At 38.7% G+C, this 19,415-nt stretch overlaps 4 protein-coding genes across 5 annotated transcripts; 2 read left to right on the top strand and 2 right to left on the bottom strand.

The window, feature by feature from the left end:
- Positions 1-276: 276 nt before the first annotated feature.
- On the bottom strand, positions 277-1,560 carry LOC106378926. Its single transcript, XM_048740390.1, has 2 exons — positions 984-1,560; positions 277-770 (listed from the first exon to the last, which is right to left on the bottom strand). The coding sequence occupies exons 1-2, from the start codon at positions 1,558-1,560 to the stop codon at positions 277-279; spliced, it is 1,071 nt and encodes a 356-aa protein (XP_048596347.1).
- Positions 1,561-3,012: 1,452 nt separating this feature from the next.
- Positions 3,013-3,870, bottom strand: LOC125578103 (glutathione S-transferase T2-like). Its single transcript, XM_048740389.1, has one exon. It carries the CDS (start codon positions 3,868-3,870, stop codon positions 3,013-3,015), a length of 858 nt encoding a protein of 285 aa, XP_048596346.1.
- A 1,134-nt stretch (positions 3,871-5,004) lies between these two features.
- LOC106364530 lies at positions 5,005-7,983 on the top strand. Of its 2 annotated transcripts, none has more exons than XM_048740825.1 (3): positions 5,005-6,348; positions 7,103-7,214; positions 7,312-7,888. In XM_048740825.1, the coding sequence occupies exons 1-3, from the start codon at positions 5,530-5,532 to the stop codon at positions 7,812-7,814; spliced, it is 1,434 nt and encodes a 477-aa protein (XP_048596782.1). In that variant the 5' UTR covers positions 5,005-5,529; the 3' UTR covers positions 7,815-7,888. The 2 variants fall into 2 exon arrangements, with proteins under 2 accessions (XP_048596782.1, XP_048596783.1); XM_048740826.1 differs by having other exon boundaries at positions 5,016-6,348; positions 7,315-7,983.
- Positions 7,984-10,535: 2,552 nt separating this feature from the next.
- LOC125578102 lies at positions 10,536-12,161 on the top strand. The gene has a single exon (XM_048740388.1). The coding sequence runs from the start codon at positions 10,536-10,538 to the stop codon at positions 12,159-12,161; it is 1,626 nt and encodes a 541-aa protein (XP_048596345.1).
- The last annotated feature ends 7,254 nt before the right edge of the window (positions 12,162-19,415 follow it).

Here is a 19,415-nt window from a genome sequence, read left to right as displayed (position 1 = left end):
ACTTCTTAGAATATTTAATTAGTATTTTTAGTCTAAGAAGTTTTCTAAGATACTTAAGTAAAATACAACATTATCAATGGAACTTTTAGAAGGTTCTTAGGTATAGAATCATTTTTTTATTAATAAGTAGTAATTAAGATATATCTATTTATATTCAATACATTAAAAAGAGGAAAAAATTTAATTTAATTAAAATTACAAACATTTTATTACATTCCATACATAAAAAAAAAATTCATAAATCACACATTTATTCAATTCATAGAAACTTTAAAATCATTGGTTATTTGGAAAATGTCGAAATTTAGCCCAAATATTTTCCATTAAATCGAATTTTAATTGTTCATGGGCTTGTCTGTTACGGACGCTCGATCGACGATCCATTGCAGTGCCGAGATTTGAATTCGGAGTAACGGTGAATGTATCATCTTCCTCGCTTTCTTGAAATTCTCTCACGTTATACTGAGTGTATGATGATCGTTCATCCTCGACAATCATATTATGGAGTATGATGCATGCCTTCATAATATTTGCTATTTTGTCTTTATCCCATAGCTTGGATGGATTTTTCACTACGGCAAATCTAGCTTGCAGAACTCCGAAGGCACGCTCGACATCTTTTCGAACAGCTTCTTGGGTTTTAGCAAATAACGAATGTTTCTCACTTTGAGGAAGTCGGATAGATTGAATAAAAGTCGCCCATTTAGGATAAATACCATCAGTGAGATAATATGCCAAATGATATTGATTACCATTAACATAGAAGTTCACTTCTGGCGCAATTCCGTTAATAATGTCATCAAAAACGGGGGATCGATCAAGAATATTAAGATCGTTCATAGTACCTGGAGCTCCAAAAAACGCGTGCCATATCCAGAGGTCACTTGAAGCTACCGCCTCCAAAACAATTGTTGGTTTATCTGTTCCTCGGGAATACATTCCTTTCCAAGCAGTGGGGCAATTCTTCCACTCCCAATGCATACAGTCGATGCTGCCAATCATCCCCGGAAACCCACGTTGGTCTCCAATATAGAGAAGTCTTTGCAGATCCTCTTGTGTCGGTTGGCGTAGGTATTCATCACCAAACAAGCTGATTATTCCGGCGGTAAATTTGTGCAAAGATTTCCGAGCTGTCGTTTCAGCAAGCCGGACATACTCATCAAGTGAATCAGCTGCACCGCCATAAGCCAACTGTCGAATTGCTGCAGTACATTTTTGTAGGGGTGTTAGACTAGACCGTCCGGTACAATCGGTTCCTTGTTGAAAATACGGTATGTTGGTTTCGAGACGTTGTACAATACGCAAGAACAAAGATTTGTTCATTCGGAACCGTCGGCGGAATAACTCGGGATTGTAAGTTGGAGTCTCGCTAAAGTAATCATTCCAAAGCTTCTGGTGGCCGTCTTCTCGGAACCTCTCCATATAAATACGTTGCTTCCGCTTTTTTGGTTCTTCATCAAAGTTTTGAACGTAATCATTAACATAATCTTCAACGTAATCATTAACATAATCTTCATCATCGTCATCGTTATGGTAGTGATAATGAGAAGAAGATGCCATTAGAGTTTTTTTACATTTAAAATGAAGAGTTGATGAAAGGGGAGAGATGTCTTTAAATTGCCAATGATCTTTCATATTTATAGGGGCAAATAAGCTCTTCTCGTGATACAACTTGTGAATGTATATTGTGTTCTCGTGATACAATTTGTGAATGTATATTGTTTTGTTGTGGAAGTAAAAAACAACTCATGTGACTCTTACACCTTTGAATTATTATGTTGTACCTTTGAATTATTATGTTGTTTAAAGTGGTTCACGAGACAAGTAGTTGTTGTTTCAAAGTCACATTTTAAAGTCACATTGCACAGTTGGGTGACAAATTCGATATCAATAAGTTAATTATGCAAGTGATTGAATCGAACAATATACATGGAGTGGAGGCATAAACAATTAACTATGGAGGAATAAACAATTGACTAACAAAAAAGTGCACCAACCCTTACATTTAATTCATTACAATACAACACATTTGTAATTCATAAAGTTCATAACAATACAACACATTAGTACATAGTCTCATAAGGGTTAACAGCATGACACCAACACAAACTTCCCTCCGATCACCAGACCAAGTACCACTAATACAAAGAGCATGACACCAACATCACTTCCCTCCGATCACCAGACCAAGTACCACTAATACAAAGAGCATGACACCAACACAAACTTCAAACTCAATTTTTAAAGTAAACGACTTCTTTGCCAAGTCAGAAACTAAGTTCTCTAGCCTAACCACCTTTTCCTCAGACTCAAAGTTACTCATTAAGGTAAGGTTATCTACCTTTTCCTCCAACTGCAGAATGTGTTTATCCCTCGCCCTCATCTCCTCCATCACCGCGACGTCCCAAAACTTCCAGACATGGCAATCGCCATCATCCACATTCTTGCAGGTGTATACCCTCCTCCCCGGATCGTTTTTTGATGTAACTAGAATTGGTGCATCACCACAATAGCAAACCTGGGGGAATCCAAACTCCACCTCAGGTTGTGGAGGATACTGCATAGGGTACTGAGACGGCTCAGGATACTTCAACTCCAACTCAGCTTGGTCACGACCAATAAGCTCTTCTGTCTCGCTGTACCCACTATCAGCTTGATCCCCACCATAGTGTGATGAATCTGAAGGCTGGCTGTAACTATAACGGCCCATTTTTACGAATTAAACCTGCAAAAAAAAAACTGAAAGTCAGTCAATAGTAGCCTTAAGATGATAGACAAGTATATCAAATGTCGAAAATAAATTTTTTTAAGAACTACCAAGCAGAAAAACATTTAGGTAAATACATTTACTACACATGGGAAGTCACAAACACATACATTAAGGAAAATGCTACCAAACAGAAATACATTAAGGTACCAATTATGAAACAACGAATTCAGCAACACATTTCATGAAATACAAACATAGTAACTAGTTCAGGAAATACAAACAGATATCTCAGCAACAGATAGTCAGAAATACTGAGCGAGCAGCTTGTTCTTGACAATCTCTTCAGCCTCGCTTAGTGGTCCTGTCTTGGCTAACAGTGTGTCTAAAATGGCAAGCTTTGACAATCTCTCTTTCATCTCCATCACAGTAGTAACATCAGCAAGAGACTTTCCTTGACCCACCTTCCTTCTTGCTTTAGCCGCTTTGACACCTTCAGGCCGGACCTCTTCATCACCAACAGTGGTGCTTGAACATTCCTCTCCAGCTTTTCGCTTTCCACTCCCAGTGGGTTTAGTGGGTTTAGGAGTGTTAAGACTGAGCCATTTCTGCTCAAACCTCAACACGCACCACGCATACTCAAGATTGAATTTCCTCTTGTGATCAGCGTAGTAGATATCATAAGCCATCTTGAGGACGTCAGTCTCGCTCTGACCAGAAGTTATCTGTCTCTCCGCTGCCGAGTAAGCACCGCAAAATTTGTTGGTTAGGTCATTAATCTTCTGCCACCTCTGCTTAATATGGAGCCACTCTCTTGGTTCACCACTCTCTTTAGCATGTGGAGTAGATTCGTAGTACTCAGCAACACGTTTCCAGAACGTCCCTGATTTTTGTTCATTCCCAACCACTGCATCCTTAGATGTGTTGAGCCAAGCACTTATGACGACCTCGTCATCAGCTGGAGTCCATTGCCTTCTCTCCTTAGAGGCAACTGCTGGGTCTTCACGTTCAGGTGGACCTTCAGGTTGTTGTGAACTATAAGGAGGGATCTCCGATGGATACTGAGTAGAAGGATAACTTCCATACTGATAATTTTGGCTGTGGAGAAGATAACTATAACTAGGGGACTCACTATAGGGATTCAATGGATTCCTTGGATCCATTTCGATTAGAAGGACAGGAATAGAAAAGAAAGATACGTGAGAGAAAGAAGTGAGTAAGGGATAACCACAACAAGAATTAAACTTGTTGCTGCTATTTAAAGAAATTTGAGAGAACAACCATCAGAGAGCTTAAATGTTTCTCTAACAATCAACTACCAGGGTCTAATCAATATTTATTACTCGGAAAATAAAGAATCAAAGCAAACAAGTAAGTAAATATGATACACATTAGTTACTTATACTCGTTACACATAACTAATCAATATTTATTACTCCTCCGAAACTAACTACAAAACCAAGCAAACTAACTACAAAACTTTCCCAAGTAACACTCCTTCGAAACCAAACTAAGTAAAAAAGTCAGTACAACGTTTTCATTAAATGTCGAAACCTACTTACTTCAATTTACACACCAACTAAAACAACACATGTCAATGATGAAGCCAATGTATCTAAAACAACTAGTATAGAATCAAAATTCAGTATAGATCACAACATATAACGTGGCTCTCCATCAACTATACAATCAAAATTCAGTTCACTAATCAATCAAGTATATAACTCAAAATTCAGTTCACTAATCGATGAAGCATTTTTTATTAACTAAAGTTCACTAATCAATCAAGCATTTTTTTTTAACTAAAGTTCCCTAATCAATCAAGTATACGAAAAATTCACTAAAAAACCTCTGCTTTACAATCAAAAACACAGATCACTATACAATCATATTCATCGGTAAACAAAAGTCCATCAGAAACACGAACCAACAGATCACTAAACAATCATATACAACCAAAAGGCGAATCACCAATCTATTTGTTTAAATGATTCCTCTATATAGCTAACGCAGGACGGAGAAAGAAGACAAACCTGTTGGTGACGGCGGCGGAGATGGTTTCTAACCGGAGAAAGAAGAGAGTCGACGACGGCGGAAGTACCCGTCAAAAGCGACCGAAGGAAGAGACGATGAAACCCAAACTCCGCGGACCTTGATCAAACCCAAAGCATGCAAAATATTAGAAACACATAATCGATACGAGAGAGAGAGAGACAGAGAAGAGGGAGACAAAGAGAGAGAGTAATACGAACCTGCAGATTCGATGGCGAGATTCCACGATCGATCGATGTGAATCGCCGTCTACGGATTGAGAGAGAGAGAGAGAGAGAAGAGGGAGACGGAGAGAATAGATCCAGAGCAAAACGACGCGACCCTCTACCGCTTCACGTCACGTATAACAGAATGACACGTGACAGAAGAACGAAGTCAAAAAACTTCTTACCTAAAAATCGCCTCCTTCATTTAAACGGACTTTATATTTATTTTTGGGCCAATATTGGGTAAGAATCGCCCATAAGAAGTGTTCAAATGTCTTGATAATGTTGCTCTTACAAGGTCAACTTCTGGTCTCTCTCTCTATTCACTTCTAAACTTTACTTATTAATCATTCAATTAGATATTAATCTACTTATTTAGTAGATTCTGATTTCAAATCTAAACCAATAAATAATTCAACAAACGTAACTTCAAATTTTCAAAATATTAATTATAAAAAAATGAAAAACCTCGGTTTGATGATTACACACCTCACATAGAAGCTTCTTTCTTATTCTTCACTTATAAATCTTAGTTAAACTCATCACTTAAACTCACGACTAGCAATGGCGTCGATCACCTGTTCCTCCGATCAACGTCTCTCAACAAGCAAGAGACGTTTAAAGCCGTTGATGTTAAGAGACTACTTACTCGATGATCTCAGCTCTTGTTCATCCAACGGCTTCAAATCATTCCCACGTCGTCAACCTCCTCCTTCCTCTTCATCTTCCACCGTTCGTCGTCTCCTTGACGCCGAGATGAAACGGTCAGGATTGATCCAGAAGCCGCGTCTCACTAAAAGAAGCCGTACGACTTGCGGAACGGCAATCAGTAACGCCGTCCATAAAGCTTCTACGGCGTTTCTTAACGCCGTTAAACTTATACCGTTCCATGCAACGGCTACGTTAGGAAAGGGAGATGAGAAACAACAAGGCGGTTTCTCTGGAAGCTTCTCTAAACGATGCTTCTGGAGCAAACCGGTAAGGCAATCTCGCCGTGAAGTTACCGTCATTGACATCGGAGATGGAGAGATCCAATGGTGGCGATCCGCCGCGTTTTTCCCGGACGAAGAGAGTTTAGGACAACCGTCCGATCTGTTTTCTCAAATCTCCACCGTCGCCGACGAAGCGACATTCTCAGTCTCTGAAGCTTCGGCGATCACCACCACCGTGAACATTATCACCGGTGGTGACTCGTCGAGTTCCGGTAGCGAGTTTTTCACGAACTCGTCGTCGTCGGAGATTGTACAGTCATCTTCTTCGTTGTTCTCTTCCACGTCAAACGAAAACGACGCCGTAGAAGACGGTGATGAGATCGGAGAGAGTTTAAACGCACGTGACTGTGACGGATCATCTGTTAACTGCGACAGCCTGTGCAACAGAAAGGTTAGTTCGTTAAAAGATCGTTTTCCTTCTTCACTGTACAACTGTACAGTGTGAATGCACTTAAAATAAATAAAATAGTTCAGATATTTGAAACTTGTCGGGGAACGCGTGCGAGTCACGTGTGGTGTAGGATTTAGATTAGCGATGATGTCGAGGGCTGAGATTCTTCATACGTAGCTTCTAATGCGGATTATACGGCACATGATCCCGCGAGAGTTTTTTTTTTTTGTTTCATGGTACAAACTTCATAAGATACGCATATCTTCATACATTTATATTGTAGTACTTGCCATATTTAAGTATGAAGATTTTAATTATCAGTTTATCACCCATGTTCATGAAATTTACCAGCTAATACATGAAATCTTTAATTATTGGATTTGATACTTTATAAAATGATTTTTAAATACCAAACATAAAATCTCAATCAAAAGAAGTTAGGATACGATCATAATTAATTTTATCGATCGGGGGCATTGACAGATAGATAGAGAGAAACATGATGTGGTCATGGGATGGGTTGACTCTTGTCAACTTATTTTTTTCCACTATGATTTCTCTCATATATCATTATTATTATTATTATTATTATTATTATTATTATTATTATTATTATTATTATTATTATTATTATTATTATTATTATTATTATTATTATTATTATTTTGTTGAGACAATACTTTGTTTAGTTAATTTTTGTAGTGTTGTGTGATTACATGCGAGCCAGAGTATATTAAATTTGAAATTTCTTTAGGAATTTGTGAATGAAGAAAAAGAACAACTCAGTCCAGTATCAATCTTGGAATGCCCTTTTGAAGATGATGATGAAGATGATGAAATAACTGGTCTTATCTCCCACCAAAATGGTAACGTTGTCAAAAGACTATTCATCCATATTTAACAAATCTTTATATATTACAAGAGAAATATAATTTTGTAACTGACTTTACAAGCTCACATCAGCAGATACATATGAGAAAAATGCAAGAAAAAGCAGGAGAGTAAATGGTTTGGTACGGCTTGAGCCACTAGAATTGGAGAAACGCATAGAGAAGTATGTCGAGCGAGAAGAAGAAGAGTATTCATATCACGTGGTAGAAACCGAAGAAGACGAATCAGAAAACCGAGCAAACCGCTTGTTTGCTCTTGTGAAGTCAAGAATCGGCGAAACAAACAACATACTAGCTTTTAATGTAGCAGATAATCTATTGTTAGATTATCTTCAAGAAGATAACATTGGGGCAAAAGAAGAGACATTAATGGTGAAGAAAGTAGAAGATTGGGTAATGGATAGACAAGAAGAGATGTTTATGAGTTGGGAAGTGAGGGAGAAGAGAAAGGTTTATGTGAAGGAAATGAAATGGGGTTGCATTAATGGAGATGAGAAAGAGAATGTGGTTGAAGAGTTGGCTAATGGTTTCTTCACTTTCTTGGTGGATGAATTCATCTTCGACTTAGTTTTGTGATGATGACTAAAGTTTTTTTTTGGGGGGGGGGGGGAAATTAAGATTTTAACTTTTTAAAAGATTAGATGTCATAATGTATTAGATATATGTTATCTTGGAATAAAAAAATACTAGATGATAATCTCTAGCGCGGAATGAGTTTTTTTTTAATGTAATATAATTTATTATTATAAATAATACATATATTTTATCGATAATTTTTTTTTACATTTGATTAGAGATGAGCATTCGGGTACCATTCAGGTTCGGTTTGAGTTTACTCTGGTTTCATGTTTTTGGGGATACATATTTTAGCTGTTTTCGTGTATTTATAAATTTCATTTTGGGTTCAGTTTGGATTCTTGCGAGCTCGGTTCAGATTTGGATAATCAGTTTTAATTATTTTTAAAAATTTAATATTTATATACTTTAAATTTTTCATAATATGAAAAGAAAATAATATATAACATACAAATTTTAATAATGTATGAAAAAACTACTTAAACTTAACATAAAATTGGTTTAGCTTAAATATTTGGATAGAAAATCAATAGATATTTTAAGTATTTTTGGTATTTTTTAATAACATTTTGCTATTTTAGACATATATTTTTAAGCATCTGTATATATTTCTAAGTATTTTGAACAGCTTAAAAATATCTAATATATTTTGGATATTTTTAAAAATTAAATATAAAAATAATTAATAGATTTAAGTATATAAACCTAATTCATATATATTCAAATACCTGAAAATGTTTGGTTTGGGTTGGATTTGGTCTCGGTTCTCTAGATATTAGACTTTTGAATCCGTTTGAATATCTAACCAATTTTTGGTTCAGGTTCAGTAACACTTTTTCGGATTCGAATTTTTAACAAAGTATTAACGAAAGTGATGGTGGTTCATATTGATTTTGAGTAGGGGTGTCAAAATGGGTCAAATGGGTCAATCCAACCCAAAACCCAAATGGGTTTACTGTTAATAGGTCATGGGTCAACCCAACCCATTTATTAAATAGGTTGGATTGACCCATGACCCATTAAATTAAATAGGTTAGATGGGTTAATGGTTGACCCATCGACCCAATATCTTTATAATAAATTATTTTTAAGTTAAGACCAAGTTGATCAAAATGATAAAATGTGTTTTGTGGTTTAGGCGGAAAATAGCATTTTTGCGAGAAAATGATTTTTCCCAGTTTTGGCGTGAAAACGTGTTAAGTGGTTATGGCGGAAAAACGCGTTTTTGCGGTTTTGGCGGGAAACGCGTTTTTACGGGAAAACGAGTTTTTCGGTTTTGGCGGGAAACACGGTTTTGTGGGAAACACGGTTTTGCGGGAAAACTGATTTTTACAGTTTTAGCGGGAAATTGCGTTTTTGCGGTTTTGGCGGGAAAATGCATTTTGCGGTTTTGGCGGGAAAACACGTTTTTGCGGTTTTGGCGAGAAAATGCGTTTTTGCAGTTTTGGCAGGAAAATGCGTTTTTGCGGTTTTGGCGGGAAATGCGTTTTTGCGGTTTTGGCGGAAAAATTCGTTTTTGCGGTTTTGGCGGGAAAATGCGTTTTTGCGGTTTTGGCGGGAAAATGTGTTTTTGCGGTTTTGGCGGGAAAATGCGTTTTTGCGGTTTTGGCGGGAAAATGCATTTTTGCGGTTTTGGCGAGAAATTGCGTTTTTTGCGGTTTTGGCGGGAAATTGCGTTTTTGCGGTTTTGGCGGGAAAATGCGTTTTTGCGGTTTTGGCGGGAAAATGCGTTTTTGCGGTTTTGGCGGAAAAATGCGTTTTTTGCGATTTTGGCGGGAAATTGCGTTTTTGCGGTTTTGGCGGGAAAATGTGTATTTGCCGGTTTGGCGGGAAAATGCGTTTTTACGGTTTTGGCGGAAATGTGTTTTTGCGGTTTTGACGGGAAAACACGTTTTTTGCGGTTTTGGTGGGAAAACGCGTTTTTGCGGGAAAATTGGTTTTTCAGTTTTGGCGGGAAATTGCGTTTTTGCGGGAAAACGAGTTTTACAGTTTTGGCGGGAAAACTTGTTTTGTAGTTTTGGCGGGAAAACACGTTTTGGCGGGAAACGCATTTTACCACCGAATAAATGATTGGACTTTAGAGAAACTCATGATTTTTCAATTTTATCAAACCTTAGAATTGAGTTTACTCATATTTTTTTTAATTGAAAACAAAATGAGTCAGAGTTGACCCAACCCATAAACCCATTAACTTGTTAACCCATTAACTTGTTAACCTATTAACTTGTTAATCCATTAACTTGTTAACCCGTTAACCTTTTAACCCATTAACCCATTGGATCAAAAATAAACAGTTCATTTGGGTTAATGGGTCAATTTGGGTTGGATCAACCCATGGGTCATGACCCATTTTGACACTCCTAATTTTGAGTATGTAACAATTTCAAAACTGAAACACATTATACTATGTATGTGACATATTTAGTTAATCATTACAAATTGTTCTAGGCCCATTTAAGAAAAACGATGGTCTGAAAGAATCAATCCACAAAAAGATAAGTTTTAAAAAATTGTTAGATTGATCAGCGTACAAAATAACCATAAAAATCTTTAGAAAACGTAGGGGTTTTAGTTTAAAGGAACGCAATTGCAAATAATAATTAATTTATAAGATCTAATGTGACTATATTAAGCTCTACCAACTTCTCGCCCAAGTAATATATGATAATTAATAACATTTCATACGGATGCTGATTTGACAGAAAAAAAATATTGGTACACATGACGGCTAGGGCTAGGGTTTTGGGCGATTTTAGGGTTTTGGGTGAGGATGAACAAGACACTACCATGGAGGATACCGGAGAGAAAGGAAGGCCACCGGGGGACCCTCCTGATGCTCCAGGCTCTTGGGTGAGGAAGGTTGTAGGGAGTAACGTAGGGGGGATGCCTGTGCCGGAGGATGTGGTGGATGAGAAGTTCGTGGAGTCGAGACTGAGATTGGAATTTCCGAATGGAGATGATGGGGAGCCGGTGATAACAATAGGGGAAGAGGTGCTGACGGCGATGAATACACTGTGGAAGAGATGTATGATCGTGAAGGTTTTGGGGAGGAATGTTCCTTTGATGAGCCTGACTCATAAGTTGAAGGAACTGTGGAAACCTAATGGGTCGATGTTCGTCATGGACCTACCAAGGAACTTTTTCATGGTGCGCTTTGAATCAGATGAGGAATACATGAACGCTTTATCGGGGGGGCCATGGAGAGCGTTTGGTAGTTGCCTTATGGTACAAGCATGGACTCCAGATTTTGATCCACTAAGAGATGAGATAGTTACGACACCGGTGTGGGTTCGGTTGTCGCATATACCAGTTAACTTCTACCACAAGGCGATTTTGATGGGGATTGCAAAAGGTCTAGGGCGACCGATAAAAGTTGACTTGACAACTTTGAAGTTTGAGAGAGCTAGATTTGCGAGAATATATGTGGAAGTGAATCTGAATAAGCCGTTAAAAGGGACAGTGATGATCAATGGTGAGAGGTATTGGGTCTCGTATGAAGGCATCTCGACCATCTGTTCGACATGCGGCATGTATGGACACTTAGCGCACGCATGCCCAAAAAAGACTGCAGCGAGAGTCTTGGCCACTGTGTCTAACCCAGACACTTCACTGCCTGAAACTACGGAAGATATGAGGATGGAAACTGAATTCACTAAAGTGAGATCATCAAGAAAAAAGACAGAGCAACAAATTGCAGTAGGAAGTTCTGTGCAGAGAATTGGGGAACGAGATGTGATGGGAAGTAAGATAATGGTGGGGAGTAGACCAAGGGAAGTAAGAAACGAGAATGTGGTTGAGAAAGTAACAGTGTTGAATAGATTTGGAGGCCTAAGTGAAGAGGGTGTGACGGAGAATCCAACTGATGATGTTGAAAGGGATGATGAGAATAAAGAAAATGAGAATTCTGCTAACCTAAGCTCAGCAATATCGAGTGGAGTACTTGGGAAGAATTTGTCGTTTGCAGCAAAAGGAGTAAGCGGGAATCAGACGTTACCTAGATGTGGAGTTAAAGATAAGGCATCTGGCAAGATACGTGGCCCAAGTCTACTTAAGCCAAAATCAAGGAATGTTGGGCCTACTCGTGGCCTGGTTTTTGGCCCAACTAGAGGCGAGACTGGTTTATCGGTGAGTGGAAAGCGATTGAGGGTTGAAAACGTGAGTGTTGGTCGGCCTGGAGGTGTCTTCGCTGGAGTTGGAGAACTCACTAGAGATGAGAAAGATACGGAGCGAGGCGGTGGGCAGAGGAAGCTACAGGCTCAATCTGCGACAACGGAGATACCGTCACTCAATGATATGGACTCCCAGGGGGAGCAGGAGAGAGAAGTGTTGGAGGAAGTGGAGGCATAACAGTTTGCCCCGGTAATTTTATTCTCTGATTACAAAGTTCTGATGAAGTGCATCCTATGGAATTGCCGGGGGGCAAATAAACCTCAATTTCGTAGATCGATCCGTTATTTAATGAAGAAGTTCAAGACAGATATCCTTGCTGTGTTCGAAACTCATGCTGGTGGAGAAGCTGCAAGTCGAATATGCCAAGGTTTGGGTTTTGGTAATTCGTTCAGGGTGGATGCTTGTGGCCAAAGTGGAGGCTTGTGGCTATTATGGAGGGAGGAGCTAGGAGAGCTTGAAGTAGTGAAGTTTTCGGATCAGTTTATTCACGCAAAGATAGGAAGGGGGGAGGAAGTGATCAACTTGATTGTTGTATATGCGGCTCCTTCGCCTAGCCGTAGAAGTGGACTTTGGGAGGCGTTGGGAGAGGTGATAAGCAATGCTGTTGGTCCGGTGTTCGTGGGTGGGGATTTTAATACAATTGTGCGATTAGATGAAAGGAGTGGTGGGAATGGGAGGTTGTCGGAAGACTCTCTAACTTTTGGTGAATGGATTAACAACATGTCACTCATTGACATGGGTTTTTGTGGGAATCAATTCACATGGAAGCGAGGTAAAACGGCGAGTAATTTTGTAGCAAAGAGGTTGGATCGAGTATTATGTTGTGCTCAAGCGAGATTGAAGTGGCAAGATGCAAGAGTTTCACACCTCCCCTTCTTGGCGTCAGACCATGCACCACTATATGTGCAACTGACGCCCGAGGTGAAAGGAAATGCCTGTCGCCGGCCTTTTCGCTTTGAGGCGGCCTGGCTTCAGCATAGCGAGTTCAAAGAGCTATTAGCATCCTCATGGGATAGGGACATTGATACAAGAGAGGCTCTAGCTAGACTGGGAGTGGCTCTTCGGAGATGGAATAAGGAAGTCTTTGGTAATGTGCAGAGGAGAAAGGAAAAACTAGTTCGGGATATAGAAGAGATACGGAAAAAGATTGAAGAGAATCAATCTGATGCGTTGCTGGTAGCAGAGGGGGAGCTTCTTAAGGAATTTGAGATTGTCCTTGAACAAGAAGAAGTTCTTTGGTTTCAAAAATCGCGGGAGAAGTGGGTTGTCCATGGAGATAGGAATACAAATTTCTTTCACATGTCCACAATTATACGAAGAAGGCGAAACAGAGTCGAGATGCTGAGAAATAATGATAACCAATGGGTATCAGAGGCTCAGGAGCTTGAGGAACTAGCAGTGAACTACTTCAAAAAGTTATACTCTCTAGAGGACGTGGATACTGAAACTCAGGGCTTATTGGTGAGGCGATTTGCGAGTCTCACAAGCCATGACTATGAGAATCTGAACAAGACCTTTTCAGCAGATGAAGTGGAGAAAGCAGTGAGAGATATGGGTAGCTTCAAAGCACCAGGACCTGATGGATTTCAACCGGTTTTCTACCAGAGATGTTGGGAAACAGTAGGGGGTTCTGTGGTGAGTTTTGCTACTAATTTTTTCGAGAATGGGAAGCTACCGGAGGACACAAACGATGCTCTTGTGGTGTTAATACCGAAAGTGACTAAACCAGAGAGTATTACACAGTTTCGTCCGATAAGTCTTTGTAAGGTGTTGTTTAAGATCATTACAAAGGCCATGGTGGGAAGATTAAAGGGGGTTATGACGAAATTAATTGGTCCTGCTCAGTCTAGCTTCATCCCGGGAAGACTCAGTGCAGACAATATTGTGGTAGTGCAGGAGGCAGTTCATTCGATGAGAAGAAAGAAGGGTCGAAAGGGATGGATGCTTTTGAAACTTGACCTGGAAAAGGCCTATGATAGGTTGCGATGGGATTTCTTGGAGGATACGTTGAGAGCTGCGGGACTATCAGAGATTTGGGTTGGTAGGATTATGGATTGTGTTTCAGGTCCCTCGATGAGTATTTTGTGGAATGGTGAGAAAACAGAACCGTTCAAACCAGAGAGAGGGCTCAGACAAGGAGATCCCTTGTCACCATATCTGTTTGTGCTCTGCATGGAAAGGCTGTGTCACTTGATTGATGAAGCAGTAGAAGGGAAGAGATGGAAGCCCATTAGACTATCGAGAGGTGGTCCGGAGTTATCACACATCTGTTTTGCTGATGACTTGATTCTATTTGCCGAGGCATCAGTGACGCAAGTACGAGTAATAAGGAAGGTGTTGGAGGCCTTTTGTAAAGCTTCGGGGCAGAAAGTAAGCCTCCCAAAGTCTAAAATTTTCTTCTCAAGCAATGTTACTAGAGAACGAGGTGAGAGAATAAGCCGCGAGAGTGGAATTGCATCAACAAGGGAGTTGGGCAAATACTTGGGGATGCCTATACTACAGAAGAGGATAAACAAGGATACGTTCGGGGAGGTCCTGGAGAAAGTTGCTTCACGATTATCGGGGTGGAAGAAACAAACACTAAGTCTTGCGGGAAGGATAACTATGACAAAGTCGGTGCTGTCATCAATACCGGTGCATTCGATGAGTACAATAATCTTACCAGTGTGCATTCTTGATAAACTGGATAGCTTATCCAGAGACTTTGTGTGGGGGAGTGGACAACACTTGGTTTCATGGGATAAGTTGTGTAAACCAAAAGATGAAGGGGGTCTTGGAATTCGAAGGTCGAGAGATATGAACAAAGCTTTAATTGCGAAAGTGGGATGGCGACTACTGCAAGACACTGAGAGTTTGTGGGTTCGGGTACTAAGACGTAAGTATGCAGTGGGTAATATTCATGACTTATCTTGGATGAAAGTGAAGAGTAATGGATCGTCTACCTGGAGGAGTGTGGCGCTGGGGTTAAGGGAAGTGGTTTCTAGAGGACATAGCTGGGTTATTGGAAATGGGAGAGAGATTCGGTTCTGGACAGATAGATGGCTTTCAAACCGATCGCTAACATCAGTTATAATCGAGGAGCTACCAGAGGAAAGTACAAATGTCACTGCTAGAGACATGTGGATAGCAGGTGGTGGTTGGGATCAAACCCGAATTGCTCCCTTTGTAACAGAAGAGAGTCGATTAGAGCTGGCGGCTGTAGTGGTGGACATGGTTAGTGAAGGAGAAGATCGCTTAGCTTGGGGTCAGACTAAGAATGGAAAATTTACCGTAAAGACCGCTTATGAACTAATCACGAGGGATGAAAGCCCAAGACCATTTATGGGGAACCTATTTAGAAGAATGTGGCATGTGGTGGCCCCTGAAAGAGTGAAGACCTTTCTCTGGTTAGTTGGAAATCAAGCTATTATGACGAATGCTGAACGTTATAGACGGCATCTCAGTGGAACTGATGTGTGTCAAGTTTGTAAAGGAGGAATAGAGACGATTCTTCATGTGATTAGAGATTGTCAAGCAATGAGAGGAATATGGGAGCGTTTTGTGCCAGCTGAGAAGAGAGTTGTGTTCTTTTCGATGCCGCTACTGGAGTGGTTATACAAAAATCTGAGTGATAATGAAATAAAGAGTGGGATCAGGTGGTCTTCGATGTTTGCTCTGGCGGTGTGGTGGGGATGGAAGTGGAGATGTGGTAATATATTTGGTGAGAAACAGAAAGTATGGAGGGACAGAGTAGGTTTCTTGAGGAACTTGGCTAAGGAAGTGCTGCTAGCGAATGAAGTAGAGAGAGGAACTAGAAACGCGGGGCAAAAGGTCGAAATATTGGTGAGATGGACGCCCCCACAAGTCGGGTGGATGAAGATGAATACCGACGGGGCGTCGCACGGGAACCCGGGACCTGCAACTGCAGGTGGAGTGTTACGAAATACTGAAGGGGAGTGGTGTGGTGGTTTTGCCATTAATATAGGAAGATGCGGAGCTCCATTGGCAGAATTGTGGGGAGTTTATTATGGGCTCGTTATCGCTTGGGAGAAAGGAGTCAGAAAGCTGGAACTAGAAGTTGATTCCAAGGAGGTGGTGGAGTTTCTTACGACAGGGATTGGGGACACTCATCCTTTGTCTTTCCTGGTACGAATGTGCCATGGCTTTCTCAAACAGGACTGGTTAGTCCAGATTGTTCATGTGTATAGGGAAGCAAACCGCTTAGCTGACGGGTTAGCCAACCTTGCATTTTCTCTTCCATTTGGTTTACATAGTTTTGATGAGGCACCGTTGGAGGTTGCTGCTGTTTTGCAAGAGGATGTCGCTGGATCTTCTCGACCACGACTAGCTCTATTGTAGACTGGTTTTATGTTTTTTGAATAAATCTTGGGAGTTAACTCCCATATTCCTACCAAAAAAAAAATATATGATAATTAATAAGGATTTACGTATTTATTATATGTCATAAATACAGTGTAATAAATTTAAATTTATGTAATCTCATTCAACCAGGTATGATTTTTTAATACATTAAAAGTCGTGAAACATGTAAGGAAAGATTTATAAGGTTAGTTATTTACATATTGGAATAAGGTTTTATATATTATAGTTTTTAGTCGTCCATTAAATGTTCCGTCCTTGCTATCCTAGCTAGTAAAATCGGTCGATTAAAATAAAAGGGCGAAGAGCTCTCTAAGCTTGATACGTAAGCATGCTACTCAAGGTTGTCATTTAACTAATGTTCTAGGATTAATATATAGGGGATAATTTATAAATGTTCTTGAAAATCATTGCAAATTTTGAAATTAAAATACTTATGTATTCTTATATGGTATATAGTTATATATATTATTTTAAATATCTAATAAATGAGACTTCTTACAGATATGATTTTAAGATCATGTATATCTTGTTATAATAAAAATGTTAAACCATTGATCATAATTTTTTTTTAAACAATTTAAGTAATTTATAGTCATTTAAAAAAAAATCTAAATATAACATATACAAAAAATCTAAATTTTAATTTTATAGATAATTTGATTTTTTAATTTATTTTAATAATATAAAAATAAACAAAAATGATGAAAGAGACACAAATTGTTATCAAATTTTTATTATTAAAATTATTAAGTGTCATATATAAAATATATCAGTCATATTTGGTAATTTTGTAGTTTTTATTTAAGGAAAGAAAGAAAAATAGTAATCGTACATTTTTATTTAATTTTATGATTAGTTTAATGAAAAGTATAATATATTGCTGAAGGTACGTGGCTACAAAAGGGTGTAATGCTCTTCAATTAATATATATAAGTGATTTAAGAAAATTGTATCCTGACTATACAACTATAACCCAAATATACGACCGCTGACCCCCAAAAAATAAAATCTCGTAGATATAATTATTCTAACACCCTTTTGTAGTCAGGGTAGGTGGTTTCGATTATGAGTATGTAATTGTATTATTGACACACGTCCATGCACTGTCAGGTTCAACTTTGGACCAAGAGGTGGTGTTTTTTATCGTTTTAAATACCAAGATAAGAAATTATCTCCAAAAACCTCAAAGTGGAGCTTCTTGGTTACGTTGTTTGTAACCTTCACTTTGTTGAATCGGAGAAAAAAGTTAAGTTCGGAATTGAGAAGCCTTGCTTGAAAGGTGAAAAGTATGATTCTATGGTTTGTTAAGATACAGTGTTATCGACTCACATCATTGGAATGCTACAAACATTACATTCTTTTACTCACTAAATAATCATACAATGCCAAAGAACACCATCCACTGTAACTCACTCCTTTCTGATTCTAAAATCATCTGTTGTTTTACTGTCTTCCAGGAGCCTAAACCTATTTTGGCTCTCAAAATTCAGAAACTTGATAAAGTGAAGTAATAAAGAAGCTGGCTGCACCCCGTTCCATGCACGTGGGTCATCAGCAAGTTCATTGATCCTGTTGTTGCGGCTTTCTTTTATGTATGCTACACCACCCCAAAGTCCCCGTATATAATCATTGTTTATTCACCTGACATAAATAGGATTATATGAAGAACCATTTTAAAGCCGGTTAGTGACTGTGAAAGAGCTAAAACGCCAATGTGTTCATATTTTATAGATAGCTTGCAGTTTTTGAGTGTTCAAATAATATAATGAACCGTTTAATTGTACCAAAACCGGTTCATTCAGCTAATCTTCATAAACCGACTCTTATCTGTCGTGAGTTTGCTCCGATAGCGGAAAAACTCTTTGACGATCTAAAGAAAGCCGTCTTCCTCCTCAAAACGGACTCTATCCCATCTTTGTGGATCCCTTTACTGCTTGTGCATCTATGAACTCTCGAACAATGAGATTTGATTTCTCACCCACGTCGCATTTGATATGAAACCACAGCTGCTCCTCCGATCAGCAATTCAGTTCTACTCAAAGCCCTCACGGAAGCACCGTCCGTACTCTACAGTCACCACCGAGTTCAACATCGCCGGTGCGGTCATCACTATCCTATCCAAGAAGAAACCTATAGAGCATAAATAGCATATTAGCTAACATAATGGTCGATCAAATATCCAACACCAACATTCGAAGTGAAGGTTGCATTCGAAGTTGATAGTTTATCACTTAAACGTGTTTGTCCAGAAAACTAAGAAAAATATATGTAATGAGTTCTTTATAAGGAATGTATTTATTTGTATTAAATTCATAATTTTCATGAGAAACTTTCTCTGCATGACACCTCAGCGTTTTGCAAAATAAAAGCTTCTCATGAAGCCACGTCACACACCTTGTCAATAACCTTTAAGGAAAGTTTTAAAAGTGCTTCTCCTTTAATATATAGGGGATGTAGTTTGGCATAAGGGGAATGACTCGTATGAAAAGCGTATAGATTTCACAGTGTATTAGAAATAAAACTATTTGTAGTTTGGCATAAGAAGAATGATTCGTATAAAATGCTTGTAGTTCATGTTCGTTTTCTAATTTCTAGCCTCTAGAGTGAGTGTTAAATCCAGAGTCATGTGTTGTTTTTGTTTTTCTAACTTTTAATATGATCTCTCAATCTGCTTACTTTTCAAATGTCGAAATAAATTCCACAACATTTTTAAAGTTAAAGAGTTTGAACAATACATTCACTCTACAACTTATGGTGCAGATCAGCAGTTAACTTTTAAAAAAAACTGGAAAGTCCCAACTCCATTATTTTATTCAAAAACCAATTGATAACAAAAAAATGAGTAAAGCATATTTAAAATGTTTAATAATCAAGTTGGAATGACAAAGAAATGGGCACTTAGTACTTGTATTCTTACACCACCCATTGACCATTGTTCAGGTTTATGTTACTATGTGCATCCGGTTTTGTTATCTGGCATTCTGTCTTTTATGTTTTGTTAAAAAAAGAATCATGAGTTCAGTTTGCGACTTGATGATCATAGGCTCAACTTGCTGCTTAGTGATATTA

Source organism: Brassica napus, chromosome A9 (genome assembly GCF_020379485.1).
Source record: "Brassica napus cultivar Da-Ae chromosome A9, Da-Ae, whole genome shotgun sequence".
In the NCBI taxonomy this organism is placed as follows: Eukaryota; Viridiplantae; Streptophyta; class Magnoliopsida; order Brassicales; family Brassicaceae; genus Brassica; species Brassica napus.
Note: the sequence above shows the minus strand (reverse complement) of the source record. Positions and strands in the feature narration are given on the sequence as shown.